General features: G+C 36.9%; 1 protein-coding gene across 2 annotated transcripts in view; it reads left to right on the top strand.

The window, feature by feature from the left end:
* Nucleotides 1-12,659: 12,659 nt before the first annotated feature.
* LOC145663867 (uncharacterized) overlaps nucleotides 12,660-18,800 on the top strand; it is a 58,939-nt gene continuing 52,798 nt past the window's right edge. The window contains exon 1 of one of the 2 annotated variants that reach the window (XM_081729999.1): nucleotides 12,660-12,813. In XM_081729999.1, the coding sequence (XP_081586125.1) occupies nucleotides 12,729-12,813 (85 nt within the window). In that variant the 5' untranslated portion in view covers nucleotides 12,660-12,728. Of the gene's footprint in view, nucleotides 12,814-12,835; nucleotides 12,987-18,800 lie in introns of those variants that run through there. The other variant, XM_081730000.1, reaches the window with a different exon arrangement.

An 18,800-nucleotide genomic window follows, 5' to 3' on the forward strand; every position in this document is an offset into this window, starting at 1 on the left:
TTAATACGTATAGGTGTCTCCTAGATGGCAGGGAAAACCACTGCCAATTTTGAGATGAAGGAACTTCTTAACTATATTTAGTTTTCAAACGTTTTCGGTTGCATTCATATAGTTTTAAAATATGCAACTAACTGCATGTTTATCTGTTGTTTCAATAGGATTACACTTTTCCGATATAATGAAATGTGTTGTTTTGTAGATAAAAATTACACGATGTTTACAACCCGTTATAGAAATACGCACTAGCCACCATAGGAACGGCAAATCCAAGAAGACAAATCTGCAAGATGCCGCACCCCTAAAGCGCACAACAAATAACATGACATAGGAACAGCAAAAGAGGAGCGCGACAGTTGCGTCCTCTCTCACAACAACTACGCACGCAAAACCACACGACAATCAACAAAACAAATGTAAGGCAAGGGCTCCGGCCCGGTACTTAAAGCAACAAAGAAAAACCGTCAAGAAAGTATGAGTATGAGTATGAGTACTACCAGAGATAACATACATCAATAACCTTCAAAAATTTAGAAGAAGCACAGCGTTACGAAAATCAGTAGAATGAGTAATGTTTCCAGAGGGACTTCGATAGTTACTGATAGTGAAAACATGAATATAGGAGAGCACAAAGGAATGTGGAAATTGTTAACTGATGAACGAGTGCTTCAGGTGAAACGTTGCCTCTGTTGAAAATTTGGTATGCTGCCCATCGCATTAATTTAGCATGGAAAGATGTCACCAAGAATGTCTAAGAAGTTTCATCTCTCATATAAGCAGCATCTGGACTGTGTGCTTTCTATCACTCTTCAGGGTAGCGAACGAAAGGTTCAACGATGGTAGCTTCAGAAAATAACTTAGAAGTTTTGCACTACCCAGAATATTTTGACGTCAGGTGGACAAAATTTTCATTCAGTATGCTCACTACTATCCTAAAAAATAAGGTATCCAAGCTGCCTTTACTTGTAAACGGAAAGTCATGTATGTAATGAAGCCAATGGTCATCTGCATAAATGGATAGAAGACGATGGCCTTCATCTTCTATATCTTGTGACAGACGCTCTATATGTTTTCAAGAACTGCCAGCAGAAGTTTGAGAGTGATGAAATGTTTCTTTTGGACATAATAACAAATAAAAATAGAACTATAGCACAATTGGAGAGTATGAAAAAGAAACCTCTGTTAGGCGGGTGAGAAAAAAACGTTTTTAAACGAACGTCTGCAAGAGAACGTCAACGGAGAAATACAATACTCATTATATGGCATTCAACTTCATTGTAACACACGTCGCAATAAATACCATAACAAATATGTCATTGAGAAAAGAGATTTTACTGTAGTACGCTACGAAGTCCTGAATTCCATAATTAACTTTGTTAGTCAGCGTTTGCTGTATGAAGACAGTATTGTTGCTTTGGAGCCTTTGCGTGTTTTGCAAGAGTATGTAACTGATGATGCCCTAATAGAATACCACAAAGTTATTTGTCTTGATACAGATCTTCTGCAGTTCGCAATGCAATATAGAGAGGTATCATCGTGCAGTATGTTGAAAGGTCTGGAGGCTTAAAAGCCTTCTCACGAAAATCTGTGGAAATCAGTCATTTCATGCTCTGTCAACAAGTCTAGCCCGAGTTGTTGCTTCGAAACCATCTTCTTCCGATATTGAAAGACTTATAAGTGACTACAACATATTGAAAACAAATAACAGACTGTCTTTAGCTCCCATTACTGTGAAAAATTACCTTCACGATAATATAAATATGGGTCCGTTGGAAGATTTTAGCTCAACTTCTGCTGTTATGAAATGGCTGGCCAGAAAGAAAAGGCGTTTTGAAGTTGGTGGGAAGTCAAAGGAACAGCCCTGGTATGACGGTGTATTTGCCTTGGCAGAAAACAAACTGAGACAGCGTGATCACGGAAAAATGACAGTGAAATTCTAATGTAAGAAAAAGTGATTTTTTTTCCCCTTCCAGTGTGACTATTTTTCTTACCGTTTTATTTTTCCTGTATTTTATGGTTTAATACAACACAATTAAATATGTATCCTAATGTGCCTTTAATTTTGTTTGCTCTGGATGCCAAAATTTTCCTAAATAATAATAATAATAATAATAATAATAATAATAATAATAATAATAATAATAATAATAATAATAATAATAATAATAATAATAATAATAATAATAATAATAATGTATTATTATTATTATTATTATTATTATTATTATTATTATTATTATTATTATTATTATTATTAATATTATATTTCTTTTAGTCGCAAGTAAACATGATGCACTGGACAGAACACTGATTATATGTCTAAACAAATTCTGACTCAACTAGTTTTTCTATACTATATAAAATTTTTACCAGTGTGGAGCTGTGATTTCGTTGAATTTTAGGCCCTGGTTAACCCTGTAGCTATTCATTGCAGTACAGTTTGTCTTTTATCATCGCATTATTCAAGACATACAGTCCTCAAAATGAAAAAGTATGGCGTCTTCCCCCGTTCTACTATATGTTGTTGTAGGAATAAAATTTGATAACGAATTCGCTCGGTATTTCTTATAACGTTAGTATATGTATAATCGATAAAGGCATGTATGTGGAAAATTTCATGTCCAAAGAGCAGTAAATAAGAACAATAAAACGAAAATAAAACTTTCTTGTCCATTTAGCAACATTTTGTTTTACTCATTCTAATTTTCGTATTTATAATTCTGTTCCTATGAAATTTACCAAAAATATATATAGTATTTCCCAGTTATACACATAGTATCAGTATTAAAAGTACCCTGCAAAACCATTATCAAATTATATTCTTACAAGAAGACAGTTATAGATATGCGACAATCATTTTGGACATGACTGTACATTTGTCAATATCACAGTATCCATGTCCTATTTAACAGAAGAAACTAATGGACTCATCGATATGATTAAATCTGGCAATCAAGTTACATCTTAGGGAACTTTGAGAACTACATTCAAAATTCCGCCTTATGCTAATTCAAATTTACCGCCAAAATATAAAATATTACGTGTAGTTTTGGCATTCTTTTTTTAAATCACAGGAAAATACGAGGTGAACCAACAAAATTTACAGAGGTATATATTCGTGGGATTTTGGATTTACATTTCTGAGCTTTCGGCATCTATAGCTAGACTTATCATATTTCCGAATCTTCAAACCGGGTCATGGTTAATGCCAAAATTTTATCAAGAATTCTCAGCTTAAGGGTCTTCACTACAGCGATATTAAACTACCGCTAATTTTAGAGTTTTTATGTAATATACAAATAAACAAAACAAATAAAAATATTCGGAAAGCAGAAAAGTAGTGAACTAGGCAATACGATTTTGCATGAGATACCTTTACTACAATTCACCTATCTGCTTTTGGTATGCCTCTATTTACAAAACCCGCAAAAAAAATTCTAAAACTATCTACAGCTCCAAATCGAAAGCAGATAGATGAGTTTTGATAACGGTATCACATGGAAAATCGTATTGTCTAGTTCACTACGTTTATGCTTTTAGAATATTTTTATTTGTTTTGAAGATATTATAGAAAAAAAACTCTAAAATTAGCGGTAGTTTAATTTCGCTGTAGTGAAGACCCTTAACAAGACACATATACATTGAAAGTTCATACAGAATCTTTTCAAAAATTCTAATATAAGATTTATTCTTACACACCACTTAGAATTCAAAAAAAAAAAAAAAAAAAAAAAAATACACTGCATAAATATTAGGATGCACAAAGACAGTATTTTAATTTGTAATACAAATAATAATAATAATAATAATGTAGAAATCAATATGAGGTATTTTATTCTCAAAATTTGTTGTTCAGTAGGTCAAATTTTGTGTTCTAATTTCTCAACCAGTTCAACTTCTCTCAAGACTTCTTTCTGCTGAAATATATACTTTTTCTGTTTAACCAGACAAAATTTAACAACTAACTAGTTTAACATTCACAAAAGGAGGAGAAAAGAAAGAGCTACTATATATTATTCAGGCTTATACTTTTCACTTGAATGAATCTTTCTCATAAAGTACTTATTTCTTTATTTTCTCAAAGAATTCACTGTCAAGTCATTGCAAAGTTCATTTTGTACAGTATTAGTCCTCTCACTGTTGACTTTTCCGTTATATTTCAGTATGAAAAAGCGCTAGAAGTTGAAAAATTACTTTGCGACTACAATCTAAATTTCTCCGTCTGACCGGGACTAAACACGAAACTGGTCAGGACGCCGGGGCAACCTCTCAAAATCGGGACGTATGGCCAGTGTGCGAATTAGATAATCTATATTGGGGGGGATAAAATTAGACCAACAAGTCTGAAGATTCAAATTTCAAAATGAGACAATAAATGCCTTACCCCCATATATATATATATATATATATATATATATATATATATATATATATATATATATATATATATATATATGTGTGTGTGTGTGTGTGTGTGTGTGTGTGTGACATCTGTAATAAATAAGAGATTTGTTAATTTAAGAAATCTACCGACAATAACTATGCACATATACAGTATATTGTCTGACATACACATACCCCACTAAACCTTTCAGAACGTGTTTAAATGTACCCACTCTTGTCCTGGTAGCTCTCTAAGGTTTATATACTTAATAATTTCGCCCGAGCGATAGCCATGATCACAAGCATATGTTAATTTTTCCACTCATATTGAAAGCTTCCATTTTGCGTTATTACATACAGGTTGCGAAAAAAAAAACTACTTCAGTCTTGTGAAAACCACTAAAATTATCAGTTAGACCGGACATACTTTTTAAAAAAAAAAAAAAAAAAAAAGAAAATCTAGGTATTAGCCTACCAAATAAGAAATGGATTGTTGCTGGTCCCGATTCCTAACATCAAGGTCAAATCGAAGGCCAAATATTTAAAATCTCTCAATTCAAATTTCGAGCTTGTGCTTCTACTTCCCGCTAAATCTGTGCTCATCACGACTTTTTTCTCTAAATATCGATTCCGTGATGGGGCACAGGAAGTCAACACTTAAAATTACTTTACTGTTAGGTTGCAGATGAGTTGATTCACTATGGGCTACGTTATTCACATAAAGTAAAATATTACATTGAAGTTTTTCAGACAACATTATTAGCGTGGACAGCAAACTGTACAACGAAAAGATGGGAAAATGAAGGGTTAACCCGCTCCAGTTGAAATGCTTATACAGACACGGACAATGATACGGAGAACCAGTCGTATTAACAAATGCTGAAACAAATCTTCAATTATGCGCTTATTCACTTAAAAATCACCTTCACTAACATGTCTGTTCACTTGGAGCGTATCCCCAGGGTGTACGTTAACATATACTTACGAGAGAATACCTATATTTCCGATTTTGAGTACAGTTTCAAAAGTTCATTTCCGTAAACTGTAAAAGGTAGTGATTACTATGCTAATTATCACAAATTAAATGCAACTTTTGAGTTGTATACACACAACCTACTAGGGAATGAAGATCATGTGCTAACAAAGCGTACACTGGAAAATGAAATAACATGTTATAACAAAAATTAAAATAAGGTTATAATCGATATAAATGTAGAGGATGAATATGACATGTCTGAACTTCGCCAAGTATGGTGGAAGAAGCTATTTGTTTACTCTTCTTGGCCAACCGCTAAGAACATTTATAAATCCATATGTGGCTTTGTTATACGCAATTAGTACATTTAAATTCACAAACGATGACGAACTGAAAGGTGCGAAGGTACAATTGCAAGTAACAACCGTAGTCATGATAATATAGTTCAATTAAACAACGTTGAAAATAGTGGGTAATTAGATGGTAAGTAGAAATTACCAAAACTGATTAGTTTACATCGATCATATCGAAATACAGCAGGAAGATTAAACTTACAAGAAATGACAAAATCAGTGAAATTTGGAGTTATACTGAGCATAGTTTGGGGGGGAAAAGCGAGCATCCCCGGTGGGGATACTTCAGCTGACTTCTTTGGGGGGGGATCAAAATGTGATTGAGGGGGAAAATCTCCCTCATCCCCCCCGGTAATTCGCACCCTGCGTATGGCAAACCTATCTATAGCTATTTAGCCCGTTACGTATGATGTATGACGTCCTTCGGCGAGCACACTATTGGGGCGTTTACACTTAGTCGATTTAGTCGCACGACTAAGTCGACTCGCTGCATTTGCCACTAAATCGAAGCAACTAGGCCGAATCAGATTGATGGATGTGTTCAATTATTTCAACCACAGAAAATAGAACGTCTTTTAATTCAGTTGCCAGTCGATTAATCGCCTTCGGTCAACAAGCGATTAATTTGAAGTCCCGTTTACACAGTCGATTAAGTTGAAAGTGACGTCAATTCAACTGAATCGAACGCAAATCGACTAAGTGTAAACGCCCCATATCCGAGGAAAGGGAAGGAAGGAAGCGACCTGGAACCTATATGTTAGGTACCACCCCGGATTTGCCTGGTGTGAATTAGAAAACCCGTTGAGGATGGCTGCCCTAAAAAAAACTTTTCACACATTTTTGGCAAAGTGCCCCGTTGCGAATCGAACCCTGGACCGCTCACACCGAAGGCGAAAGCGTTAGCGGCTACGCTACTCGAGGCCACCAGGTATGTATTCGTATCCTAGCAACGATTTATCAAATTTTAGTTTTTTAAAAAATCCTAAATTTAAGGATGAGCTAACATATCCCTTCCAATGTTGAGAAGGGAGCATCAATGTCACCGTGTCCTACGAAAGGGAATAGACTCTTGTACTTAAACCATATAACGTGATAAAGATTTTTATCAAAGAATATAAAATAGGTCAATAAGTGATCACGTGGTGAGCACATGGCAATACGAATATTTTATTAGTTTTCCCCATACAAAGGGATAAGCAGGACCACCTAAATTTACAGAATTATATAGCCGAGTTCTAGGGAACACTTACCAAATTTTGTTTCCTGGCAACCTCGAAATTTAAGTTGTTGGTCCAGACATTCCTCCCAAACTTTGCGAAGGGAGCATCAATGAACCCACATCCTGTAGGGAAGAATGAACATCTGTATTCAATCATACATGTGATAATCAAAGAGAATGAAATACAAGGTAACCTTAAAATTTTGTTGTTTTTGACGTCCCATTAATCATACGCTCACAGAGAGAAAACGAAAAGATGCATATGCGTTCCAAGCCATCGGGAGTAAATCTGACCATTGACCTTCAGTGGTACAGGCACGTTGCGCACACACAACAGTCATAGCTCACCCAGTGTTGAAGAGAAATAGAGTATCGAAGCAGCTTGTGTTTGTTGTATGACTTTAAAGTGGGCCTGTCAGCTACTGCATCAAGTCGTCTCATTTTCCAGGCATTTTGGGTGAATGCCGTGTACGAACGCATCGCCAGGTATTAATTCCAGAAATTCCGTTTGGGAGATATGAGTCTTTCGGATGAACACAGTAACCGACATTATGTGTTGGATGACGAGGCCTTGAAAGTAGCCATCCACGAGGACAGTGGTCTAACGTGTGATGAACTTGCGAAAAGGTTTCATGTTTCCGCTGGAATAGTCAGACTGCACCTGCATAGGATAGGGAAGCCACACAAGTTAAGCAAGTGGGTACTTCACATATTGTCGGTATCAACATGGAACAACGAGTGACTGTCTGTCCTTCCTCACTCAACACCTGAGCACATCCATCTTTGATCACTTGCTCACTGGTGACGAAAAGTAGGTCCTCTATGACACTCCCAAGCGTACCAGACACTGGTTGTTGCCACGTGACCCTGTTCCTCACACCTCAAGACCACCTTTACACCCACGAAAGTTGTGCTCTCTGAGTGGTGGAATCGTCGGCAAATGATTCAGTACAAGCTCCTTCCACCTGGTCACACCATCACTGCTAGCCTCTACTCTCAGCAGTTGCGAAGGGTACACCGTACATTGTGAGAGGAGGAGCCGGCATTGGTGAATCCCAAGAATGTGCTGTTCCTGCACGATAATGTCAAGCCGCATGTGGCAAAGAGGACCTGGGAGACGGTACAGCAATTTGTCTGAGAGACACTGTGCCATCCACCATATACCTGGACTTTGTATCAAACGATCACTCCTTCGACAACTACCTTCGTGGCATTTAGCAAATGACGAAGACCTAATGAACGCACTCATGGACTTCTTTGCATACACGATCGTCGAGTTTTATCACCAGGGTATTGTGCAGCTTGAGAAACATTGGCAAAAAGGTGTTGGATGCTAATGGAGATTACTTCGAAACCTAAAGATACTACCATGCACTGTATTGCTCTTTGTTTATCACTGCTCTAGAACAGCAAGAACTTTTTTTAGTAACCTTAAATTTAAAAAAAACAAAATCCCAAATATTTTTGGCAATTTTTTACACATAGAAGGGGAACGAGATGGGATAACAACTTACAAAGGTAGGCCTATAAACCCCGATGCTATCCTACCATACCAAATTTTTAGTTTTGTTCATTTCCAAAATTTAAGGGCGTGAACCTATGCATCCCTCCCAAAATGTATAGATGCACCAAGGTACCGCTGCAAGACCTCCTTTGACATCATACCACGTGATCCTGTCACGTGACGTATCAACCAATTGGCGCTGAGTGACATGTACTCATGAGTACTACTAACAATCAGTGTTTCTTCCAGACATGTTTTTTGGGGGGGAACACTGCCCCCTCCCCGAGGAGACCGAAATAATACGTCTATAATATAGTAATAAATATAATAGTACTGTCTGAAAATAATATATGTCCCACCGAATGGTAAGTGTGCCCCCACCGGAACATTTTCGTTTGTGCTATCAATCGGAATAAATAATAAGCTGAACAAATTGTTGGCACTGGCTTGATAAAATCAAGTAAAAATTGTCATCTATATATATAAAAGAGAACGTACAAAATCCTTTGTCCGCTCATCACGCTAATACGGCTGAACCAATTTCTTTCATTTTTGGGGGGTTATTAGGATTTGGACCCTAGATGGTTTTTATCATATCACTTTAATTTTTAATTACCAGTGTCTTGAGATAATTGACCATTCAAGTGTCCATAACGTACAAATCCTTTGTTATTAGTTCATCATAGGTAAAAATAAACGTATTTATATGCAACCCGCATGACCGTGTCACTCGGCGGGTTAACATAAATGACAGGCGATATACAGCGGAAAATAGCTTGAATCTTCTGTTTAAAATTTTTTAATTGATTTGCTTATTTTTACAGACACTTTTACAATATGCCAGCACCGGGATGACCGCAGCGAAGCGGGGCGGGTTAACATAAATGACAGGCGATATAATGTTAAGATTTACTGCAATCTTCTATGGTTTTTATCATATCACTTGAAAGCGAAAAAGTAAAAATTATCTAAGTAACAAAGTTTATTGCGTTCCGGGGTGACCGCAGCGAAGCGGGGTGAACGCTGCTAGTACTAAAAATATTTTAAAGGTATATTAGATCTATTGGTCGTGTATAATTTAGAGGAGAATATTGTGGTTTATTATTACAATTATTATTAATTAGAATATCAAACTGTGTGCTATTCATAAGTGTCGGAAGTCTTATAGACAGGTCAGAGTAAAAACGGCAAACGAGAAGCGGAATTTTGCAATCGATTCAACGTCCCCCCCCCAAAAAAAAAATGTTCAATCTCCTCCCTTAACCCTCTATTCACATCAGAATTAGTTCAAATCAACCATTTTCGGTTTCAACGTTTATCATCACAGAACTAAAATGATAACATATAGCGAGAAACAGTGTTTTGCAAACAAGTTAGCGTCTCTATTCAATGTTCAGTTTAGCGTCCCTTTCAGCAGCGAGGCTATATGATGCGTGGACCTATAGTTTAACGTGGATTCCCGCACCAGTGCTATGCTATGAGGGTGGAGCGGGGCTACTGCTCTGGGCGCCCAATTAAGGGGGCACAACATTCACGAGGAAAGAAGAAAAGATATAGCTATATAAAATGGAAGGAAAAAAATAATAAAAAGTGCTCAAGATTAAGGAAAAGCAGGATTTATTTTTGAAAATTTTCTTATCTTCGCGTCAACCATGAAGGCGCTTCGCGGCTGGTCTGTCGACCTCACTCATATGTATGGGGGCGCCGTCCTATACTTTCGCCCGCACCACTGAGCTTCCGCCGCGGTCAGCGCCTCAAGACTATCCACAATACTGTACCAAAACCGAAAGTTGTTCAAATTTACTGTACTTTCGGTTTAACAACTGATTTCCATACAACAAAGAAAGGTGAATTGTTTCTCAAGCACTAAGTTGTTTCTTGAGCATTCACAATTAACAATAATCTTACCGAAACTAACATTTTCGATACATATATATATATATATATAAAAAATCAATTGATACAACTTGTCCCTTGTGACAGTTGCTTTCCTCTGTTTTTTCCCTCCTGCACATGGTCATAACAATCAGGCAAAAAGAACTGTTTCTATGGCAACAGCACGTTCAGCCAATTATACTGGATCATTCCTCTCTCTCTGTAGTGGTAAACGTTCCACCCTCTCCGCACGTTGCCAGTTTGGATATAAACAAATGCACATTGTTTTAGTCGAATGTTGACTTGAGTAGTGGACCTGTTGGTTATTGAGAGCATTCTTTTTAACCCTTTCACAGAGGAAGTCGACTTTTGTCGACAGAAAGAAAACTTCCTTAACATGCGAATGTCGACTATAGTCGACAGGTTAAAATTTGTTTGTCCGTATCTTGGCTTTGTCGAGAATAGTCGACGAAGTTGTACCGTTCAATTTTTTGTGTTCTATTGTTTTCGATAAACAATAGAAATCGCACAGAAAACCTTTGGCGACTATAGTTAACTAAAACAAAACCAAGAGACAGACAAATTTTAACACGTCGACTATAATCGACATTCGCAGGTTAGGGAAATTTTCTTTCCGTCGCCTTCCACAGTGAAAGTGTTAGTTCTCTTTTGTGTCATTTAATTTTATAAAACTGAGATTTGCTTATGCAGTGAATAATTTCGTGTTGGATGTGTACTACTCGTGTAGTTTCAATACCCGACGCAAAAGCTGGCAACACAGCATTGAGCACTACGTGCGCGCAGCGAGCTGTCGCAAGCGACAAGTAGTATCAATTGCACAGTAGTTCAATTCTTATTTTAGAACTTTTTAATATACAGACTTTTATTGAGTTTACCTTGTTGCTGTATCACTGACTGTGTTGCTGCCTCTGCTCGGCCTGTGTTGATGCGTTCGTCTAATAGTTGTATGTAGCTGTGTAAACGTGAACATTGCAAATTTACCATATTAACATAATGTGTAATTGGAATTACAATGAAAACTTCCAAAAATTAATGCCTCCCAGATAAAGAATTTAGCAAATGAATTAAATAAGTGAGAAATAACAGTGAAAAAAGTCCAGGATGTTATAAATAGAGGATCTGCCCATATGTATCTTCATCCTATTAAATCGATGAACCCAAAAAACAACCGAGCATCGGCACGTCCGGTTGGCTACTCTCGTTTCTGCCATCGTCTGATTGGCTACTCTCGTTTCCGCCATGATTATTGGCTCAAAACATTGCGATCCTATTGGGCGGAGTGGGCAGAGTAGGGGTGGCGAAACTGTGACGTATGGCTTCAAGATTTTGTCGTAAGGGCAGATCCTCTATTTTATAAGATCCTTGGAAAAAGTATACTCTAAACGTTGTAAAATGTATTTCAGAGCCAACAAAACTGACTTAACCATTTAGTGGGCAGTGCTGCTATCAAGCAACATCGCATTCTATTGCGTTATCCGCACGAATTATAACTTCAGTGATCATTTAATTGGCATTATTGCTTTCATACAATATCTATATACATGATTTGCGAGTCGTTTCTTTAGATATTTCTAATCTTCAAATATCAACAAAGGACAGTCAAATTTAGTATTGTAGAAGGTTTCTCTCCTACGTTCCTCGAAAGTTCCTTTTTTATTTTATTTTATTTTTTTAATTTATGGTTTCTTGCTCTGTAGGAAAATATTTCAAAGAAACTGTTGGTAATTACTGGGAGTATTCTTTTGATATTTTACCACAATAGGGCAGTGCAGCTCAGTAGCTACACGTAAGACCTATTTTTATGGCAATGTTGCTTTGAAATACACAACCTGTATTTTCTAAACAAACTACAAAAATACTTTAAAAATTACGAAATTATGATAATGAAGACATAGGTCAACCATATAAGCAAACTAAATATTTTAATGGTAATGCTATCAATGCTTGCCCATTAAAGGGTTAAACAAACACGTTTCCTTGAAAATATGAAAGATCACCCATTTTATACTATTACAGTCTGCTCAGTTCATTGAATCTCCAGTTCTATTGCTTCTGACGTAGTATGGACTTTGCCCTAACACACCCACGCCAACAGGCCGAAACTGCGGTCGCCGCCTGACCGTTACCAACCCAGACATTTGATGTATTTCCAACTTCAGGTGTTCCTATTAAATTGATAAGTGTGTATATATGAGTAGTAAAAGTGTATAACTGCAAAATAATTCATTTTTATGTGGATTACAAATAGTTAAAACCAGCTACTTTTGGAGCACAACCTCATTACATTTTCATCATTCAGACCTGGCAACACTATAAACGGTACGAAACGAAGCGAAAATGGAATTAAAACCCCAGAACGTCAGGTCAGATGGCATGGTCAACGCATGGGACAAATGAAACATGGGAGAAAAAATGAATAGTTCAGAACAAGAAGATTGTGAACTCCAATTAAGCCTATTACTTGCTGATCATATAGATAAATCAGGTGTGTCTTGTGATTGAGTATTAATTGTCTTTGAAACTCGATTGTAGGCTCAAAGTGCTTGACACTTTTTATCCCTTGTAAGTGCAAGGGTCAATTGTGGAATAGCCGTTTGTAAACAGGAAAATGCTGGAAATTTATTGCGGAAATTGCTTTTGTTTCTAATATTCTGGATGGTAACTACATTTTATCTGTTACTAAGTCATGTGTGCTTAGACATATTTCATAGTACAGTGTATTATTTTCGTTGCTGTTAGTGCCTTAAGTTTATGCAAGTGGGAGGGTATATTTTTCAGTAGTAAACAATTATGGGGTTAACTTTACAACGCCCGCTCCAGGAGGTATACTCACTCAGAAACGAGAAATTACACACTAATGAAAATTGATCAAAACTTACTTAACCTTAAGCTAACCCCTACCCTACTTATTTATATCTTACTCTACTCTACTATACTTTTTAAAAGGGCCCTACTTATCGATGCGCAGCTGGAGCGTGTCTTGTAAAGTTTACCTCAATAATGTATTTATGAAGTATGTTTAGCCAAAGGGGTTCAGAAGCATGTAAAAAACACAACATTTACATTAGGAATGATGCAAGTACTTTAACGTAACCAAATCTAACGTAAACTAACCTGAAGTACCCTAAGCTAACTTTGGTAGACATAAGCAAACTTATAATTTTTGGAAAATTATGCTGGACCCCTACAGCAACATAAACTAAACTAACCTAATGTGAACAGAAATTTCCAGAATCGTGAATTTTAGAAAAAAAGGGTGTTGGTGTAGTTTTGGCGCACCATATTTTGGAAGATTTACAGCTGAAATTGAATACTTTGTATGAAAAGAGATATTCATAAGGAGCATATTTCTGCAGGCGACAAAATTGTATACAAAGTAATACAGTTGTAGTTCAGATTTACAAGTGTAGGGTTACTAGTATAAAATCATTACAAGTGCTTTACGGTGGATATAATAAGTGACTGTATATGAAAGATGACTCTATTAGATGTTATTTTCCGCCGGCAGTGTATTTCTGCACATGTACAGAAGCTGTATTTTATATTTTTAAGTGGAACATTACTTGTATAAGAAGTGACAAGTGCTATTGAAAGTCACTTATTTGCCAAAATCCACTTCTTTTTTACTGTTCTAGCTTACGCGTATGCCCACCATCGCTGACGCGCTACTTCGGGGGGCCACCGGCTTCACCTTTTCCTGCCTACGTTGGATGGTGTGCGTGCTTTTTAGTGGCCACCTAGCACAGGTTGGTTTGTACTTTTGCACTAGTTCCTATGCCGTACATCCTGAAACCCTATTTATACACAAATCGATAAAGAATTGTAATTTTTCCACAATTATCTCTGGTGTTCCCTTGAGTTTTATCTATGCCAAGTGAGATATTTTCATGTCGCCCAGCGTAAGTCTTTTAGGAGTCAATAAGAAGTAACTTAGTGAAAGAAAAACTGCACCTGCACGGAAAAGAAGGCCTGAACCCCTTCTGCTAAATATAGGCCGTACTTATAATTTGAGTTCTGTTATGATTTGTGTATTTTATGATAAATTGTGCCATTGTAGTCTCTAGTCAGTTTTTTTGGCTTTTGTTTTCATGCTTTGTATTTAATTCATTACTTCTGGATAAATCTCTGGGCATATGTCGGACAGATGGAAGCCAGCATTTATTACCAAATATTGTTACTTCGTGGTAAATTTTCAGTTTTTTTTTTTTTTTTTTTTTTTTTAATAAGCTTTCTTTTAGTTAAGTTACATTAGGATAAGTTAAGTTTGCTTCCTTATTTATGCCTTTCCTTACTTTCAGCGTGTGTAGAGATTCGCAACTGCTTCCAAAAAATTGTGAACTATATTGTTTTCCTTTGCTGAACATCTAAATAGGTACTCCGCCAAATATCGTTCGGTATGCTCAGTCTATTACATATTTCTCACCCCCTGATTGCACACACTGATTTTCGATATCACTACGATCACAGATTACTCACACTTCAATACCTTTTCGTACCACGGAAAGATTTCTCCTGTACACGTTCTAGTTTTCTTTTTTTTTAAAAACCTAATTTTGACCCCCATCTGTCCGACATAACCCAATCTCTGAATTTGGAGTATTATATGTAGTATATATGTTTGAGGATAAAGTGAATTGAGTACGGATCCACACATGTGTGAAATTTACAGAATAAATCTGTAATAGTATTTTAATAGACCAGTGTGGAAATAATCTAAATACGTTATATCCCTATCTAAGGGATGCGTATCTACGTAAAAATACATTAATGAGAGTTGAACCTGTTATGCACGGATTCGCTCATAAGATAACTTCCGTAGTAACCACAATATATAAAGTGAAGAGAAGTATCTGAAGTGAATGTGCTATCTCATGACACAAGTATAGAAAAGTACGAAAGTCAAGGGGTTTGCATAATTATGAAATTTACGTTAGTAATGTTACGTTACTTTGAAACTCAAATATGTATGCAATGCATATTTACAGACAGGTTAAATTTAGATGCACCACTCGAAAGAATTGTCGAAAAATTATAATTATTTCACTAGCTTTTTTCTTATTGTCCTCCAAAAGATTTGCGCCGAGTGACAAGATAATACCTCATTTAAATAGATGAAATTCAAATAGCCAGTAGAAGTAATTGTTGAAGAATTGCAATTCTCTCTCGATTTGCGTGTAAGTACGGCATCTGGACGTCGTGAAAGCTACAGTGCAAAAACACAAACCAACTTGTGCTACGTGGCTTCTGAAACTGCGAAAGCTATCAAGCCGAGTTACGGTAGGGCGAAGCTGATGAGCTCGCACGGGGATGCATCCATACGGATCAGACGCGTCGGCGATAGTAGGTTTGCGCATAAGCAAGGATAATGGAGACAAGTAAGTTTTTGCAGTGATACGAGTTCCTATATCACTCGCAATGGTTTGATACTAGTACCACTCCCTTGGAAAATAAAAATACAGGTTTTGTATATAGTGCATAATTACTATGCCGCCAAAAGGTAATGGGTGATATCAATAAAGCGGAGAAGTTACTCATTACGCCCAATTTTGAAGTAGTTACTCGCATTGGTATCAATAAAAAGAGAACTGAGCACTAGTCGTCTCGGCTGACCTCGGAGAAGCCCCGCCCTTTTGAAGTAACCACACCTCTATTCTCGAGCCGAGTTACTACTACGCGTTTGATATCAATAAAAATCAAAGACTCCTCTGTGATGCTAGTAACTTCTCCAAATTTGTGGAGCAAGCTAAATAGGTGACTCCGTGCGAAATATGGCAGAGTATATGATTGTTTTACTACGTAGAAAAATTTATAAACTGCATAGAAATGTTGGAAATGGAGATTACAAAAAGCATTATAAGTTTATGAAAGAAAATGTAGTGATTAGCACAACATTTTTTAAGGAGAATCAACCGAAATTCGGGGTGGTGGACTACGTAATGATGAAAAGATGCGGGTTTTCTTCAAGGGCGCCGATCCTGTGGGGGCCCGGGCCCCCCAAAGCTCATGTGGACCCCCTATTGTATTTATGAATATACAATATTTGGCATAATTAGAGTGCAATTTGTCTTAAAATCCCGATATATATATTTTCTGCATCTGAATGCCCTCTCCCCCCAAATTTACAGAGAAATCGGTGCCCTTGGTTTTCTTGCGTTACGTGAGTGATCCGGAATTCCAGGTCGGAATGTCAGGGGATTCTGGTGTGGCTCAAAGTACTGTCTATGACTACCTGAAAATGGATTGTTCCCGGAAGTGTGCGTAATATACAAACAGCAAAGGCATAGTGGCAAGAACAATATACATTTCCGGGTGCTATCGGAGCACTTGACTATATACAAGTGGCATTAAAGAAACCTAGTATTTTGGAGAGTAATACGTTAATAGGAAGAGCTATTTCGTGGCTAAGCGGTTAGCGTACATGCCTTTGGCATAGGAGACCCGCGTTCGATTCCCGGCAGGAGCTCATGTGGTTTGGATTCCACGTTAATCAGTGGGTTCTGTCTCATATAAGCACGCTACTGAAAAGGACGTTAAACTAATAATCAACTCAACGTTGATAGAAAGGGTGTATACATGAGAATGTATTTTGTTTATGTCAAGGCGAAAGGGGACACGTATGGTGTGGAAAATGCAATCAGATGGACGTGATTTATGACGTGGGTGGCTGGACTTTTTTAAAAAGAAAACAAAGGAGCCAAGTGTCTGATTTCGTTCTTAAAGCCAAACAATCTACAAAGACCTTGGACAACACGTGATATGTGCTTGTCGTGTTAATCTTGATATTGCTGGATTCCAATCAACATCCATCAGCTCAAATAGGTTCATTCCCATGGTTTCAGTATTACTTTCTTCTTTCCTTTTTTTTTATTGTTTCTTCTTTTTTATTTTTGTTTTGTTCTCGCTCGAATATTAAAGATTCTCTTTTGAATTTGTGTCTCAGTCGTAGATGTATTTGATATTTCGTTGCATTTCACTGTAATTACCTTCAAAGTTTCGGCTTTCCTTCGTTTACTTTCTGGTAGCTGTGACTTTGAAAGTACCACTGGAAACTCTTTTAAAATATCCACAAATGCACTTTGGTTGAAGCTATCGTTGCTACTTGCCCGTTTCATGGCTTTTAAGATACTACGCCATAGGTTAAAAACAACGAAATGACTGCGCGATGAATGGGAGAAAAGAGTAATCACTTCTTTTATTGATACGACTCAGTGCTACGTGCAGAGGAAGCGCGAGTAAACGTTCATAAATCTGGAGCAGACTAGACCTGAGTAGTGGCTTGTTTTATTGATATGAAATTGAGGGAGGAGATTACTCCAGGTGTAGTTACTCCGATTCTCGAGCAGGACTTCTCAAGGAGTAGTTACTTATTTTTATTGATATCACCCAATATCTAATGCAGTCCTTTTTCATATACACTTAACTTATTTTAACCGTCGTATAGCACTTGTAATGATTTTACATTATTAAATCCTACACTTATAAGTATTGAAATACAGCTGTGTTACTTACTATCTAAATCATTTGCCTGCAGAAATTTGTTCCTTTTAAACATGTCTGTCCATGCAGTGCGTTCAATTTTACTTATTAATTTTGCAAAATATGGAGTATCTCAACTATATCTTCGCCAAAATTTTTACACATACCCTACTTCATTTTTTTTTTTTTATATATAATAATGAACTATTAGTGCCGTCAAATTCTTATTTCATGGGAGATGTTGCCTTCCTTGGTGCAGGTTAACTTTAGGAAGGCTTAACAATTATGCTATCAATATAGCGTTTTATTCCAACGAAAAAAAAAAAAAACTACATACCATGTGTAGGTGGTAAGGAATATTTGTCTGTTCCGGTTGAGGGTAGATCGAAGCTGATGGGCTCACATTGGTTTGCGTCCATACGGAGTAGGCGTGAAGTGACGATCGGTGTGTGCATACGGTAAGTCATGTGCGAAAAATTCGTACTAACTAAGTGGTCACTGCAGACTAGATTTGGAATACACACACCACAATTGAGCCCTTATGAAAATATGCATCACAGACGGTGGTAATTTTCAACGAACTTAAAGAGTTCGTTATTGCATTTTCTATGTCTGTGTGTCTGTCTGTTATTTGCGACATTTTCAATTTTGAAACTTACATTCGATACAGCATCAAAAACTGTCTGAGAAAGTGATTAAATTTTTTGCGTCACTCTTACCTTTCCCGAGATATTGACCAAAAAATTGGCCGATTTCCAGAGATTTAAGGAACCATATCTCAGGAACCCTAAGTCATAGGGAGATGATATTGGTGTTAAATAATACCTAAGAGGATAGTAAATATTTTGATACCAAATAGTAACTGGTGGTCACTGGCCAAACCAGTGGCCACCAATTAATATCGGTTGTATCGGGAACGGTAAGTCATAGAGACGATATTGGTGTTACTCAATCCCTAATAGAATGTTACACATTTTCGTATCAATATTAATTGAT

The sequence above is a fragment of the Thermobia domestica genome, chromosome 11, assembly GCF_964235325.1.
Source record: "Thermobia domestica chromosome 11, izTheDome1.hap1.1, whole genome shotgun sequence".
NCBI classification, from domain to species: domain Eukaryota; kingdom Metazoa; phylum Arthropoda; class Insecta; order Zygentoma; family Lepismatidae; genus Thermobia; species Thermobia domestica.